This window comes from Plasmodium yoelii (genome assembly GCF_900002385.2).
Source record: "Plasmodium yoelii strain 17X genome assembly, chromosome: 5".
Taxonomy (NCBI): domain Eukaryota; phylum Apicomplexa; class Aconoidasida; order Haemosporida; family Plasmodiidae; genus Plasmodium; species Plasmodium yoelii.
This window is the reverse complement of record NC_036177.2, coordinates 351,673-368,914: the sequence shown is the minus strand read 5'-3', so window position 1 is coordinate 368,914 and position 17,242 is coordinate 351,673. Positions and strand designations below refer to the sequence as shown.

Genomic DNA, 17,242 nt, shown 5'->3' with positions numbered 1-17,242 from the left:
TAATAAAATAAAAAAAAAAAATATTGTAAAAAATATTATAATAATAAAAATAAAAATAAACAATAATAATGCATTATTAGTCATTAAATGAGAAAAAGAGAAAAAGAAAACGAAGAAAAAAAGGAAAAGTATATTTTTACTATTAATATAAATATAATATATATATAATAAATTCTTTTTCTTAAAAAAAATATGAAAATAAAATAACATTATACTAACGTGTATCATATACGTTTTATGTATGTATATAATAAATATAGTTTAAATGTTAATAAATACATTATATGGTTAATATAATATACAACTATTTAATATATCCATACTAAGTGAATAAAAAAGAAAAAAAAATAATAAATAAAACTTGTGTTCATATTTTGTAATAACATTACACTACATTTTCACTTAAAAATTATATACATTACCAAAACTTTAAGTAGTATACAATTTTTTTTTAATATTTTATTTAAAGAAAAATAAATAATAATTTTTCTTAAGATATTTATTATATATATAAATAAGGTAAAATGAATTCTTTATATTCATCCATATTATATGTGTGTTAAAAGCTTCTGCATATATGTGTGTTATATATATCCATTTTTTTGTACATATAAAATGTGTATTTTATTTTATTATCATATATAAGAATATGTGTGAAATGTATCTCAATATTAATTTATTTTTATTTTTATTCACTTTTTAGTTAAAATGGGGTTATTAGTAAGTAGATTGTTTAATCGACTGTTTCAAAAAAAAGATGTTAGAATTTTAATGGTGGGCTTAGATGCTGCTGGAAAAACAACAATATTATACAAAGTCAAATTAGGAGAAGTTGTTACAACAATTCCTACTATAGGTGTGTTAATAAATGAAATTAAAAAAAAAAAAAAAAAACAAAAAAAAAAACAAAAAAAAAACAAAAAAAAAAACAGATAAAGACATATTCATTTGTTTTTCATATTCATTATACCGTTACACACCCATGCACTAACAATGTGACACATTTATGACACATCTTTCCTTATCTTTTAGGTTTCAATGTTGAAACAGTTGAGTTTAGAAATATTTCCTTTACTGTATGGGATGTTGGAGGACAAGACAAGGTACATATGCTTGCATACGTGTGTGTGCATTTCATAAAGTTGTTAGCTTGTTAGCGTGTTAGCTTGTTAGCTTGCTAGCTTGTGTGTTGAATTTTGGCAACGCTTTGAAAAACATACGTACATTTTTTTTCGACCAGATACGACCATTATGGAGACACTACTACTCTAACACAGATGGACTAATATTTGTTGTAGACAGCAATGATAGGGAAAGAATTGACGATGGTTAGTGAAATAAATTAAAATAGTAAATTTTGGCTATTCAGCTAGCTATTTTTTTTTTTTTTTTTTTTTTTTATTTTGCTAATTTATTAAATCCATACTTTCTTGTATTACAGCACGTGAAGAACTTCATAGAATGATAAACGAAGAAGAATTAAAGGACGCAATAATTTTAGTGTTTGCAAACAAACAAGACTTGCCCAATGCTATGTCTGCAGCTGAAGTCACTGAAAAATTACACCTTAACACGATTAGGGAACGAAATTGGTGAGTTATCCATGTTTTTAAAAAATGGGGAAAAGGAATATCAGCCTGCACAGCTAGCCATTATTTTACATATTTTTTTTTATTTTATTTTTTATTTTATTTTATTTGTTTTTTTTTTTTTTTTTTTTTTTTTTTGTAGGTTCATCCAATCAACCTGCGCTACAAGGGGAGATGGATTATATGAAGGATTCGATTGGCTAACCACGCATTTAAATAATGCCAAATAAAAATATATTATGACTATACAATGTTACAGAATAACACTAAAAGACGAAGAAATAAAGATTATATGAACATATACTTTGCATGGATGTATATATATTATATGAATGTGCAGAGTAGTGATTAGAGATTGCTTCATTATTTTTGGTGTTTAATAAATATTTATTATCCTATTTATTTTAAATTAAAAAGTTATTTTGACTGAATAAAGTGTGTAAAAATTAATATCAAAGAAAATACTCAAAATGTTCCAGAAAAATATACAGCGAAATAAATAAATGTATGACGAGTTTGCGACAATATACTTGTCAAGTACAGGAATATTATAGAAATTTTTTACATTGAGATTTTTAACTTTTTATAAAAAATTCATAATGTTATTTTTGCGACGAAACAATACGTAATGAGAAAATATGGATAAAACTGTTACGCATTGAAGAGTGCAGAAAAAAATACATGCATATATATATACATACATACATATATATATATATTGTGTAAACATTTCTGCATATTTTTTTATATATACATATTCTTAAAATTTTATTACTTTGTTATTGAGTATTTATATAAATATGTTATACACTGTTATATACATATGCATATATATATATATATATATATATATATATATATATATATATATATATGTGCATAATTTATTTTTATTGAATTATACATTTTTATAATGATGCCCTATACATATATTAAACTTGAGTTGACAACTGTAGAACCATGCGTATATATGTATGCATGTATATATGTATGTATATATATATATGTATGTATGTATATATATATATATATATTTATCTATATATTTTTTTTGTATGTGTGTGTTTTTTTTATTAATATAACACAAATATATAAATTATAAAAGTTTATAAGAAACAAAATGATATAGATTTCTCCATGCTACTTTTTAAGGCAATTATAAATCTTTCATATGGCCGTTTTTATATGGCCGTTTTGGGGATTTGTGGATGCAAGTGTAAAAATTGGGATAAATTTCTTTTAAAAATGATTATAAAAATATGTCCATTATACTATTTTCAATGACATTTGCTAAATCGTTCATAAAAATAGCAGCATGTGAACCATAAATATGTCTATGGTCACATGTTAATGTCATCATTATTCCTTTATTTATTTTTAAATCTTCAAATTGATTTATGCTAACTATATTTGTACCGATAGATAAAATACATGATGCATTTTTTGGTAAGATAGCATCAAATTGATATGTGTTAAACATTCCTAAATTCGAAATAAAAAAATTGCTTCCCGACATTTCATTTGCTGAAAGGGTTCCACTTTTTCCTTTTTTTACCAGATCCTAAGAAATTTAATAAAATTAAACGATTTGGAAAAAAAAACAAAATAAAATAATAAAAATCATATATCAAGCAAACAATAAGTTATTATTACTTTCCATTCTGTTGATAATGTATATATATCTTTTTTATCGACATTTTTTAAAACAGGGGTTAATAAACAATCGTTCAATCCTAATGCATTTCCTATATTTATATTTTGGTTATATAAAATTTCTCCATTTTCATTATCTATATATGTTGAATATATTAATGGATTTTTAAGTAATGCCAAAGATACACATTTATTTAATATGACTGACATACTTATTTTATCTTTGACTTGTTCATATATTTTTAATAATTGACAAGTTTTTATTAAATGTGTTATTCGAAATACTGGAACATTTAATGTTAGCATCATATTATTTTTTATTGACTTTTGTATATTCGTTAATTTGACAACTCGCCCTCCCCCTTCTACTCTTGTATCGCTTCCTACTTTTGGAATTTTTTTTTTTTTTTCGAGAAACATGTTGACATCTTCGTAGGTGATTCTGTTCGGTATGGTCGTGTGCCTGCATGCGAGAATTTCAAGGCAATCGGCGGAAGAAATAACTAAATAAGCAAGCAAAAAAACAAGGAGAAAACACGGAGAAAATAACAAAATATACGGATACGCGGTTTCAATTTTTATTACGTGATATCTTCGGGGGTTAGTTTGTGTTTCTTCATAAGTTCAATGGCAGATGGCAATACTATTCTTTCATGAGACTTTGCAAAAAAAAAAAAAAAAAAAAAAAAAAAAAATATATATAATATGGCTGTATGCATGTATGGATGTAACGAAACGGATGGGGGTGTTTACTATTCCATGTTCTTGGTTGTGCTGTGCATGTTCCTTGATGGTTTTAGGGTCTGCTTCAGAAGATCTATTAAGTAGAGAAACAAAATATATATTTAATATCGTTATCTTAAATAGGTGCATTTATTTTTATTCCATTTATTTCGCTCATTTTTATGATACTTGAAATTGTTGTTAATATCTTGATAATATTTATCACTATTTAATTTGAGTCTTTCCTCGAGTATTTTTTCAGTATCACAACTTTTATAAAAAAAAAAAAAAAAAATAAAATAAAAAAAATAAAATAAAAAAAATAAAAAAAATAAAATAAAGTATTACTATTAACTTAGCAATTGAAATATGTCTTATTTTAAAATTTTATTTTTTTTATTTTTTTATCTTACTTTAATGTTTTTAAAAATTGTTTCCCTTCTTTAGTGTCTTTTATTTTTTTTTTAAAATGAGTTATTACATCACGTTCTTTTATTTTGTTATTTCTAAATAAAAGAAAAAGAGAAATTTAATTATAAAATATATTTCTATATTTATTTTGAAAAATAAAAAAATATATTTCACTTTTTATATGTACAAATTCATAGAGGTGTTTTCCAGTTCATTTGTTTCCTAATAAAAAAAAAAAAAAAAAAAAAAAAAAAAAAATTATAAAATTTGAATTTTATTATATGGATAAATAATATAAAATGAATAAAAATAACATTTTGAAAAATATAATGATAGAGAAATTATTTCACCTTTTTAACTAAAATGGTGGCAACTTGTTTTTCCAAATCTGCAAGCTCTCCTTCTTTTACTAAAATAGTTTTTATTATACCTTAAAAAGAGTAACAATTTAATAAATATAAATTGTATAGTTTTATTATCAAGTTACATATATTTATATGCAATTATATAAATTACAAAAATAAACAATATTTTTTTCATTATCTAAAATTTTTTAACCTGTATAAGGACTATCCACTTCAATTGTACTTTTGTCATCTTCAATGTGAAATATAACATCAGATTTATTCACAAATTCGTTTTCTTTACATAACCATTTAGCGATTCTTACTTTATTTTTTTTACTTTGCACTGATGGACTGTATATCCCTTTTTCCACACTTTCCCCTTCTACATCTGTCGTCTCTACATCTGCCGTCTCTACACTTGTTGTTTCTACATCTGACATCTCTACATCTGTCGTCTTTTCATTTTCCGCCTCTTCATTTGCCACTTCTTCATTTTCCTCAGTCGTTAGAATTCCTAGTACATCTCCAACATTTGCTTCAGACCCTTCTTCGATTAGTTTTCGTCTTAAATATCCTGAGAGAACAAATATGTACAAATTGGTAAATTGTCTACATTCTTGTTATATTGCAAAAATGTATAAATAAAAAAATTGTATGCACAGATGCAAACCTTCATCAAACGATTCAACATCCATATCTGCTTTATCACTTTCTACTGTCATAATTATATCCCCAACCTTAAAATTGAAAAAAAAAAAAAATTAAAAAAGCAAACGTGGATAAGTCGTATGTCATTTTGTTTGTTTTGTTTTATGCTTTTTTTATGTTTTTTTTTGTTTTTTTATGCTTTTTTTTTGTTTTTTTTGTTTTTTTTTTGTTTTTTTTTCATTTTTTACGTTAATAAATTCTCCAACGCTTTTATTCCAGCGAACAATTTTGCCACTCGTCATGGTACTAGATAGGGCAGGCATTTTAATTTCAACTTTCGAATAGAGAACATGTTTATTTTTATGATGCAGTTTCAAATTATTATTTAAATTTATGAATCCATAACTATTTCTATTTTTAATGTTGTTAATACATTTATAAATATTTAACCAAAATGCAAGAAAAAAAATAAAGTATCGCATCATTTTTTTTTATAAAGTATATTATATATATAGTTATTTATTTTTAAATATTTCTATATACAACTTAATACTTTTTTTTTTGTGTGTAAAATATTTTATAACACACACAAGCTTCATTTATTATTATATCTTAAATGCACTATGTATGTATATATTTTTATTATGTTGTAAATATATAAAACAACATTAATTTGTTTGTGTATTCTTTTATTTTCTCTACATAAAAATGTTAATACATATTCTTATATATAATAAAAAGAAAAACCAACAAGCTTTTTTTTTTTTTTTTTTTTTTTTTTTTTTTTTTTTTTTTTTTTTTGAATAGCTAATTAATATGAGAATTAAAAATATACAAGAATAGTTCTTTAAAAGAGAAAATAAAAAATCGTGGAAAAAATGTGTCGTGATGAAAAAAAAAAAAAAAAAGAGAAATACGAATCGGGGATATAGGAATAAAAATATTGTTTGTTAAATATTTCTATGAAATATAATAGTGAGTTTTATTTGTATTGTTTTTATTTTTTTTAGAATGCCGCGAAAAAATAAATTCATATAATAAATGAATGGCCAAATAAATAAATAAATATGTATGTATGTATGTATGTATGCATATATGTATGCATGTATGCAAATATTTAAACAAAAATAAGGAAAAAAGGGAATATAATAAATGATAAATGTTTTAAAGGAATATTTATTAATCCGATTTTTATATTCATTCATTGTCTTTTAAATTTATGTGCTTTCTTTTAACACTCCCTGAAAAGGTTTAAGAAAAAAAAATGAAGTAAAACATTGTAGATGTAATTTTAGCGAATTTAACAAAATTGGCAAATTTAACAGATTTGGCAAATTTGGGAATACCTGATAAGTTAAATTGTTGAATAAGTGCCATCTTTTCTTTTTTTTGTTTCTTTTTTATTTTATTAGAATTTTGTTCTAATTCTTCTGCATATTCGTTTGATGGGAGTTCAGAATTTACGAGTCGTTTTTTTTTTTTTTTTAATTTGTTCTCAAATTCTTCATTGACCTCTTTTTCGATTTGCTTTTCCATTATGGCCTAAAAGGAGAGGCGGAAAAATGGGAAAACGTGTAAAAAAATAAAAGGAAAAAATGTAGAGAGTGTATGCAAAATGTAGAGAGTGTATGCAAAATGTAGAGAGTGTACAAAATGGAGAGTGTACAAAATGGAGAGTGTACAAAATGGAGAGTGTACAAAATGGAGGAAGACGTACATTTATATAATTGTAGAAACGGTGAATGATTTTCCTAAAAATAGCGTTTGTTTGGTTGATATTAATTTGAATTTCATCAGAAATTTCAGAAAATGTTTTTTTTTGAAAAGAAACAGCATATAGAATTGTATACTCTAATATGCTTAAATCGATTTTTACTTTTTTAAATAAAATAAGTTTAGCTATTGTATCCATTAAATATAACAATTCTTGTGAGCTTCTACTTTCCAATACATATCTTTTTAATCTACATATATCATTTGCATGGAAAAAATAAAAAATATTTTCTTCATTTAGTTTATCTTTTTTGTTATAAAATGAATTTATTATGTCATTATCATCTTCAAGATTCATATTTTCATCAGAATCATTATCGTTTCTTGTTTCTTGAATATGTTCATTTATGTTAATATTTGCATCTTCTTTTTGAATAAGTTGTTTTAAATCATCTATTCGACTAACACGAGGGGGGTTAGATAATAAATTGTAATTATCATTTAACAAATTATATATTATGAAAGATTCTAATTTTTTAAAAGAATAAGGTAATAAATTACAAAAAGTTCTGACAAAGTCATAATAAAAAGTTATAAAAATATTTTTGAGTTTAGGATTTATGTGCCTTAACATTAATGCACTAAATTCTCCAGTTATTTCATTTTTTTGTTGTTTTAAATAAACAGGAATATAATTATTTTTTTTCCAAAAAATTAAAAGATTTTTAGTTAGACCAAAACATGTACCAATATAATCTATTTTTTTTAATTTATTATCAAAATATATATTTTCACCTGAACATTGACAAAATACGACATTTTCTTTTTCTGTACTGTTAATAATATTTCGTTTTGGGTCGTTGTACAAGCTATAATATTCATAAACTTTCTTTAAAAGTTCTGAACCATAATTTAAGTTTTGCATGGATGGATGAATAGATATTCTAACTATTCTGATTCCTATATAGTTATAAAAATAGTAATTAAAATAATCGCTAATTATATATGGTATTAAATTTCCTTCAGTTTCATTTTTTAACATATGGTTGCTTATTACATTGCTATTTTCACCATTTCCCGTTACATCTTCTCCATCATTATTGTCATTATTATCATTATCATCATCATCACCATCACCATCTTGTTTGGCACTTTCGTTGTTAACATCCTGAACAGTCATATTTTTTTTTTCTTTCACAATTTGAGAAATATCTTCAACTTTAACTAGCTTTTTTATTTTTGATTGATCTATTATCCCATCAATAGAACAATGAATAACACCATAAATATCTATTTGGTCAATATTATTAACAGATATTGTATTTGTATCGATTGATGCACTTATTAGAACAAATAAATGATGTTGTTGTGAATCTAATATCATAATTAAATCATTTGGTGTATTTTTATAATGAGAAGTTATGAACAGGGTCATAATTTTTTTTAAAAGATTTTCGCTAGTTTGGTTATAATTTTTAAATACATTTTTATTAACAAAAAATAACTGACATTTGGATGGAGAAGATAATAAATTATTTTTAATACTAAATGTTTCATTACAATTTAAACATAAAAAATTATTTAACCAATTTTCAACCTGATCATCATAACTATATCTAATTGGGCTTTTTAATGTTATATCTATAAAAGCTTTATCAAAATATAAATATTTTATTTGTTTAAATTCATCATATGTTAATTGTGTTACGAATTTTTTTTTTAATTGTTTTAATAATTTAAAAGTAAATGTTTTTCCTGTTCCTTCATATCCATTTAATGTAGTAGACAAAATAGTAATTTCTCCTTTTATTTTATTTTTCAAAATATCTATAGGTATACATGCAGCTTCATCTATAATCATAAGTTCACAATTTGGAATATTATCATTTTCAATTATATCTAGATATCTGATTTTTTGTTTTAAATATTTTATATTTTTAAATATAATTATTTCTTTTATTTTTCCATTAACATATATTTTTTCATAATCTTTAAATTCGTTATATCCTAATATATTTAGCCCTTTATCTAAAAATTCAAAAATTGTATGAACACTATCATTATTACCTGAACAAGTAATAATATTACTATAATTAAAATAAATACTTAAAGATAAAATTAATCCTAAAGTAGCTGATTTTCCTCGACCTCTATTTGCTAATAAATTAAATAATATTTCTTTTATATTTTTTTTTTTTTCATTATCATTTCGTAATATTTTACATATATTTATCAAAATTTCAAGTTGATCGATACTTAAACATATTTTAAAAAGCTTTATTATATTTTTATCAAGGAATGTATATTGTGTATCATTGTCTATTTCATTTGAATTATTTTCCATATGTTGTTGTGTTTCATTTATTTCGATTTTTTCATTTTTTATATTTCCTTTATTATAAAATTTGGATGAATATAAAGATATTTTTCTTTCTTCTCTTTTTTTTTCAAGTTTTTCACATTTTTCTTCTAAAATTTTTAATTTTTTTGCAAGCATTTTTTTATCAGGAGATAAAAACCCTCCTAATGTTGCTGATTTTTCAAATAAATTTTCATCATTATTTGTTTTTCCAGAATTGATTCCAATATTTTTAGAATCTTCAACTTGTATTTTTTTAATACTTAAATGATTGTCATTAAGAGGTAATATATTCATTTCATCATCAATAAACATTGCATTTTTACAAGTGTTTAAAGATCGAAAAAAACGATATATATAATTATTATAAACATTACATTTTCCATTCATATTATATTTTTTATGATAATTTAATGTTAAATTATATATATCTTTTAGTTCTTCTAATTTATTTATTAAAAATATTATGATTCCACCTCCAATTACCGTTTCAATGCATCTACATAATATATTTGGCGTTATATATGAAAAATCTTGAAGTATACACATAGAATATGTTTTTCCTAAAATATTTTGTGTTTCTTTATAAAAACAATATCGTATATTTGCATTATTTAAAAATGAATCAAAATTATTATCTATTTGTGTATCAAATGTTCCTTTTTTTATTTTCTTTTTCATTTCACGGAATCTTTTTTTTTTGCTTGTAAAAAAATCAAGTTTTTTTCTATAACACCATAAAATATTAAGGGATCTATTATTTGTAATTAACCGATTTAATAAAAAATAAAAATTCATAACAACATTTTTTCCTTCATCTCCTATAACTATAAACATGCTACGTTGCCCTACAGCAATGTTATTTTCTACAAGCGTTTTGATTCGACTGTCTACCTTTTTCTTCATCTTTGGAAATGCATGAAAATGGGTTCGTTATTTTATAATATATTCTTAGAAGTGCATACAAAGTTGGATCTTATATCTATGTAAAATAATTAGCTTTTGAAAAATAATATAGCTTTTGAAAAATATGTACAAAGCCTTAACCAATCTGTGTATGTAGGATATAATAATTAACAGAATCAAAATTCAGTGATAATTATTTTTTTTTCTCTCGTAAATAAATTTATACATATGCTTCGAATTTGTAAGTATCTATATAAAGGTGGCAATATAAAAAAAAGTGTAGAGTTTTAAACAAACAGTTGCATATTCAATATTACATAGGTAAAATACAATCTTTTTATTTTATTTTATTTTTTTTTTTTTTTTTTTTTTTTTTTTTTTATAAAACCACTACATTTATTTCTCTTGTAAAACTTCTAGTATTACCAGAAGTAAAAAAAAATTAAAAATGGATAATATTCATCTTTATAAAATATTTTTTTTTTTTTTTTTTAAATAAAATTAGCTTATTTTTTTTAAAATAAAATTAACGTATTTTTTTAGTTAAAAAATATGAACAAATAAATTAAAAAAAAAAAAAATAACGTCGGGTAGAACCAATAATATTGCGAATAAAAATAAAGCCCGTGTATTGGCAACGTTTTAAAAATAAAAAATGAATATCTTAACGAAAAAATGTAGAAAAATGTAGAAAAATGTAGCAAAATGGAGAAATATAATTTTTATACATGATAACATTACAATGCAACATGTAGTATTGTTATATTATTATACATTGTATTTTTCCCCAATTTGGTAAAAAAATAAAAATAAAAATAAAAATAAGAAATATTTTATCCAGTTTGGTAACTGAAAATGTAACCAAGTTTTATAATTAGCATTACGAAAGGAATCAAAAATGGAAAAACATCAGCTCACGATAAATATCGGAATGAACATATTTTATGTACATTTCTTGTGCTGGGAAATTAAAAAAAAATATGTTATTTCACAGTTTTCTTTATTTTTAATGGGGATATACGAAATGTAAGTCTGCATGGTCATGTAAACTTCTGAACGGTCATGTAAACTTCTGAACGGTCATGTAAACTTCTGCATGGTCATGTAAACTTCTGAACGGTCATGTAAACTTCTGCACGGTCATGTAAACTTCTGCACGGTCATGTAAACTTCTGAACGGTCATGTAAACTTCTGAACGGTCATGTAAACTTCTGCACGGTCATGTAAATTTCTGCACGGTTGTGTAGATTCGGGGTTCCTATAATTTATTACCAATTCAGTATTGATTGTTATTCTGGTAAATATATTAATATAGATCAGTTGGTAAAATTTGTAATTTCATTTTTTTTTTTTTTTTTTTTTTTTTTTTTATAAAATTTGTACAATATTTTATTCACATTTTTGAGAAATGAAATAAGAATAATTATCAAAAATGTTTGTTAAAATATGATAATTATTAAAAACAAAATTTAGACGCAATTCTTTTGGGACATGATATATATATAAGTAATATATTTTTTTATTTAAAATTAATAAATTATTAGCATAAAATTCAAAAGGGATATCTTTTTGAATATTAATAAAATTAGTTTGTTCATTTTTTAATATATTTAAAATATGGTTAAATATTTTCATACTATTTGTATTATCATCATTTATATTTTTTTCAAATGATCCACACAACCATAATATTTTATTTTGTTTATTTATATTTTTTAAAATGTTATTAATTGAAATGCTACCTATGTTTAAAATAGATGTAAACAGTTTTGGTTTCTCTATCAATTTTGTTGAATCATCATTTTGGCAATTTTGGCAATTTTGGCAATTTCGGCAATTTCGGCAATTTCGGCCATTTTTACATTTTAATAATTTATTTGAATCATTAAAAATATCATTTAGTAGATTTTGATTACTATCCGAATTAATTATAATATTTTTCAAATGATCTTTTAGTTTTTTTTGCATAGTTTTGTTAATATCTTCATTATATTTTTTTATAAATATATCTTTTGCATATTGTATCATTATACTATAGTTGCTATATGGAAGTAGACAATAAATTGTAGAGTTGTTATTTTGGCAAGTATCAGAATTATAATTTACATAAATATCATGTGGAAAATGTATCTTTATCTTATATTTTTCATATTGTGTTATTATGTTAAATATACAAAATTTTAGTAAAAATAAAATATTTTCAGGAATGTTACAGGTATCAATTATCTTGAAGTAGCCATTTTCCACCCCACCATCTGTTCCATTTTCCACCCCATTTTTTATTTCATTTTCGGTTCCATTTTCGGCTCCATTTTCGGCTCCACTTTGATTTTGACATGTGTGAGTAGAACCATTTGGAGATATAAAAAGAGTTGGGATGTCATTATTAGATTTGCAAATTTGTCCTTTTAAAATATTTGAATCATATATAAAAAATAAAAAGAGTAGAAATAGATCCCCTGAAATATATACATCTGAAATGTTTAAGAAAATAATTATATTTAACAATTTGACCCATTCTAATATTTCATTCAAATTTGTAAAATTTAGAATTTTATTTTTTATATTTGGTGATATAATACATATGTATTTTGCATCTATATTCGCTTCGTTCGCTTCATTCGTTTTGTTCGCTTCGTTTTTTATTTTATTTATTTCCCAATCTTCTCTTATTTTTTTATAAATATCTTCTGAAAAATTTAAAGTTTCATTTTTTTTCTCTTTTTCAAATTCCATCTTATTTATTACCAAATTCTCATAATGCATAGATAATGGAATATTATGTTCAAAAATAAATTTCGATAAATAATTTTCCATAGAAAAAAACTGTAAAACATTTTTAAACACATCTAAGAAATGATTTGCATTGCTTTTTAAATATTCAATATACAATAATATATTTGAATTTTTAAAATGGTTAAATAAAAAATTTATATGTTCAATCGATATTATATTTAATATATATAGAAGAATATACATTTCTTTTTTTATTATATATCCCCAATTTATTTTCACATTTTCTGGAATTTTATATTTTAACCATGTAAAGATATTTGAATAAAAGTGGTTATATTCTATTTCTGATTTTTTTAATATTTTTTTATCATCTATTATACATGTATCAATATTCAAATTTTCAAACATTTTAAAAAAATGAAAATTTGTATAATTTAATTCAATATCGTTTGGTTTAGCTTCTTCAGGTTTGCCTTCTTTATGTTTGTCTTCTTTATGTAGGGTGTGTGTTTTTTTTTTTTCACGGTTTTTATTTTTTTTACTTTTTTTTATTTTACCATGCTCATTTTGTTTGGCTTGTTCAGCTTGCTTGGCTTGCTCATTCTGCTTGGCTTGCTCATTCTGCTTGGCTTGCTCATTCTGTTTGGCTTGTTCAGACTGTTTGTCTTGTTCAGCCTGTTTGGCCTGTCGATTCTGTTTAGCTTCTTTCAACTTTTCTAAATTATGGTCTATATTTATTTGTATTTTATTTTTATTTGCTTCATAAATAATTTGTGAAAACGTTATTTGATCTTTTATAAAAATTATGTTTCCTTTAAGCATATTTTGGTTATTTTCTAAATGGTCAGAATCGATATTATTTTTATATTCACAAATAGAATTACAAATTTCGTCATATATTTTATTATTTTTAAAGAATAGATCCAAATTTGTATAGGCAATGTCGCTATTCATCTTTTCACCATGTTTATCATTTTTTTCATAATTTTGTTCATAATTTTGTTCATAATCTTTTTCATTTTTTTCATCTTTTTCATTTTTTCCATCTTTTTCGTCATCATTCTTACACTTATCTCGACACGCATCTGCTTCTATAAAGGTATTATCAACATATTTAATAATGTCACCTTTATTTTCCAAAATTTGAATATTGTAATGTGTTCTTGATATTTTAGAAACAAACCCTTTTAAATATAATATTAGAAACAAATTGAAAAGATTTTCTTTCCCTTCATTTTTTTTTATGTCTCCAAAATATGCATAGATATTTTTTGTCCCATCTTTTACACTTAATATAACTGATAAAAAATAATCCCAAAATAATTCTGTTAATTTATTTATAATATCTTTTATTTTAGATTCATAAAATAAATTAGAATCATTTAAAATGTTAGAATAATTTTCAGAAAAAAAATCTGAACCCAATTTTTCTAAAACATATAAAAAAATTATATTGTATAAATTTGAATTCATATATATAAAGACATTTTGTTTTAACAATTTAGAATCAACTGAATTTTTATCTAATATAAAATAATGATTAATAAATTTAATTATTTTAAAATAGTTATAAAAATAATAAATGTATGAATTGTTTAACTTGTTTTGAAGATATATATGATTCATAAAACATCTAAAATATTTTTCTCTACGATCATATAATAAAATGGATTCAAATGTCTTATTGAGAGTGTCCCGTTCGGTTCTCTTTGTTTCGGCCACTCCGTTTATTTCGCTCGCTTCGTTCATTTCGCTCGCTTCTTTCATTTCGCTTTTTTTTTTTTCCTCCCTTTTGAACATGTTTGTTTTGATATTTCTTGACAATTTTGCATCTTGAAGTTTTGATGTTTTAGTAAAATGTTTCAAATTTACATCATCACATTTATTTGTGAAAATAGTTTCAACATCTGTATTTTTATTTATACATTCTCTAGTTTTATAAAAATAAATTAGATAATAAATATAATTGTAAAGGGGTTCATATAATATTTCATTATTAGCCTCAACTTTTTCTATTTGATTTATTTCATTTAAAATTATTTCCAACTTATAATTAAATATTTTTGATTCTAAATTAACATAATCATTTGCATTATAATTAAGAAGTGGAATATTATTATTATTGCATGACTCTTTGATATGTTGTAATATTTTATTCTTTATATAATAAAAAAAAAAGTTCATATTATTTTTTAAATTTAATTGGTAAATATTGTTACTAACTATTTCATCACATGTGATATTAGATTCGTTTGTATCATCTTGATATTTTGTTATTATTTTGGGTATTATTTTGGGTATTATTTTGGGTATTATTTTGGGTATTATTTTGGGTATATTTTCCAAGCTTTCTTTTCTTTTTTTCAAAATGCTTTCAAAATTGTTTATATTTATATTGTAATCAAAATATATACATTTTATCATATTTTCTAATTTCTGTTGATTTGGAAAATATGTCTTATTTTGTGTAACCGAATCTATATTTGGTATTCTAAAATTGCTATATTTTTTTTTTAATTTTTTTATTAATTTTTTTGTTTTTTTTTTGTCATTATCTGTTATTTTTCCAACCTTCGTAAAGGTGTCTAATATATCAGAAAATGGGTTTATAGATACATAAATTTTTTTTTTAAATATTTTATTTTTATAAAAATATTTAATTTGAATAAAACCAAAAGAATAAGCAAAAGAATCAAAAATAAAATTCAAGTTAATTTTTATTGTTTCTCCAGGTTTTATATATCCTGTTTTTGGATAAATAAAAAGATTATAATTTCTTTTTTTATCAAAATATAATACATCATTTTTTATTTTCATTTTATTTTTTAAATATATTATATATATGATTGTTGATGATGTTATATTTTGTAGAAATATAAATTTGTTTACTATATTTGTTACATTATTTTCTATATTTATATATGAACAATTTACTTTTAGCATTTCATCATAATGTATTGTGTTATTTATATTTTCTTGTTTTGAGTAAGCTTGTTGTGATTTATTTTTATCCAACGGGTTCTTTTCTTTTTCTAACACATCTAAACAGTTCACCTCTTCGCTTGAAAGTTTATCCGACTCATTTTCACAATTCGATTCATTTTCACATTCAATTGGGTTTCCTTGGACATATAAATCATCCGATAATGGAATAGCAAAATTTGACAAAAAAAATTCTAAATTATTTTTTATTTTATTAACAACAGTTTCTTGATATTCTTCTTTCTTTGCATCTCTATTTTTTACATAAACATAATCTTCACTATTTTTTTCTTTATCTTCATTTTGATATTTGTTTTCAAAAATTTTATCAAATATATTTTTTTTATTTTCTTTTGATATATTATTGTATATATTTAGTTTTTTCGTTGTTGTTTTGAATTTTATTTTTTCAGGTTCCATTCTTAAATTTTTTGTCCACTGAACTTTTTTCTCATCTTCTTTTTTTAAATATTCCAATAATGTATTTAACTATATTAGTTAAGGAACGATAAAAATGTAATAAAAAAAACAAAATAAAAAAAAAAAACAAATAAACAAAATTAATGTAATACATACTTGTATTCTTTTTGTAAAATTACCTCATTTTTTTCTCTGTATTTTTCTCCCTGATCTGCTAGGGTATCTTTTTTGTTCGTTTTTTTCATAAGGGTTTTGCTTTTCTTTTCCCATTTTATTTTATTTTCTTCAAATCGTTTTAAAACCTGATTGATTCAAAAATCGCCATGTTGAAGAGGTAGTAAATATTTCGTTTTTTTTGCATTTTTTGTGTTTTTTCTGCCTTTTTTTGTTTTTTTTGCTTTTTTTTTTCCTATTTACCCTCTCTTCCTTTGTCTCCTTCACCCTTTCAGATATGTTATTTTTTTTTTTTGGAATTCGATCATTCATTCTTTTTTCAAGTTAATATAAATAAATAGGCTGTTTTCCATTAGCATAACTATTGTTATTTTTTTATTTTTTTATTTTTTCGATTTTTTCAATTTTTCCGATTTTTCCGATTTTTATTTTAGCAAAAAATGAAAATTTTCTAATAATCCCGTTATTTCCAACCGCTTTTTTTTTTTTTTTTTTTTTTTTTTTTTTATCTGTGTGTGTCTTATATATATTTGCAAAAATATATCATGTATAAAATGATTCTTATGTGTAGATGTTTATT

At 22.5% G+C, this 17,242-nt stretch overlaps 4 protein-coding genes across 4 annotated transcripts; 1 reads left to right on the top strand and 3 right to left on the bottom strand.

Annotated features, from left to right (window-relative positions):
* Nucleotides 1-708: 708 nt before the first annotated feature.
* On the top strand, nt 709-1,819 carry PY17X_0506200 (ADP-ribosylation factor, putative; the record flags this gene model as incomplete). The annotated part of the gene is made up of 5 exons (XM_719795.1): nt 709-856; nt 1,033-1,103; nt 1,241-1,328; nt 1,442-1,592; nt 1,732-1,819. 5 exons carry the CDS (start codon nt 709-711, stop codon nt 1,817-1,819), a joined length of 546 nt encoding a protein of 181 aa, XP_724888.1.
* A 1,019-nt stretch (nt 1,820-2,838) lies between these two features.
* Nucleotides 2,839-5,856, bottom strand: PY17X_0506100 (dihydrolipoamide acyltransferase, putative; the record flags this gene model as incomplete). Its single annotated transcript, XM_022955183.1, has 11 exons — nt 2,839-3,150; nt 3,243-3,705; nt 3,828-3,901; nt 3,996-4,059; nt 4,155-4,235; nt 4,379-4,471; nt 4,564-4,598; nt 4,727-4,806; nt 4,935-5,297; nt 5,394-5,460; nt 5,620-5,856. 11 exons carry the CDS (start codon nt 5,854-5,856, stop codon nt 2,839-2,841), a joined length of 1,869 nt encoding a protein of 622 aa, XP_022811643.1.
* Nucleotides 5,857-6,568: 712 nt separating this feature from the next.
* PY17X_0506000 (N-acetyltransferase, GNAT family, putative) lies at nt 6,569-10,349 on the bottom strand (the record flags this gene model as incomplete). Its single annotated transcript, XM_022955182.1, has 3 exons — nt 6,569-6,612; nt 6,718-6,913; nt 7,089-10,349. 3 exons carry the CDS (start codon nt 10,347-10,349, stop codon nt 6,569-6,571), a joined length of 3,501 nt encoding a protein of 1,166 aa, XP_022811642.1.
* Nucleotides 10,350-11,739: 1,390 nt separating this feature from the next.
* PY17X_0505900 (conserved Plasmodium protein, unknown function) lies at nt 11,740-16,974 on the bottom strand (the record flags this gene model as incomplete). The annotated part of the gene is made up of 3 exons (XM_022955181.1): nt 11,740-16,557; nt 16,668-16,790; nt 16,906-16,974. 3 exons carry the CDS (start codon nt 16,972-16,974, stop codon nt 11,740-11,742), a joined length of 5,010 nt encoding a protein of 1,669 aa, XP_022811641.1.
* Between the last annotated feature and the right edge of the window lie 268 nt (nt 16,975-17,242).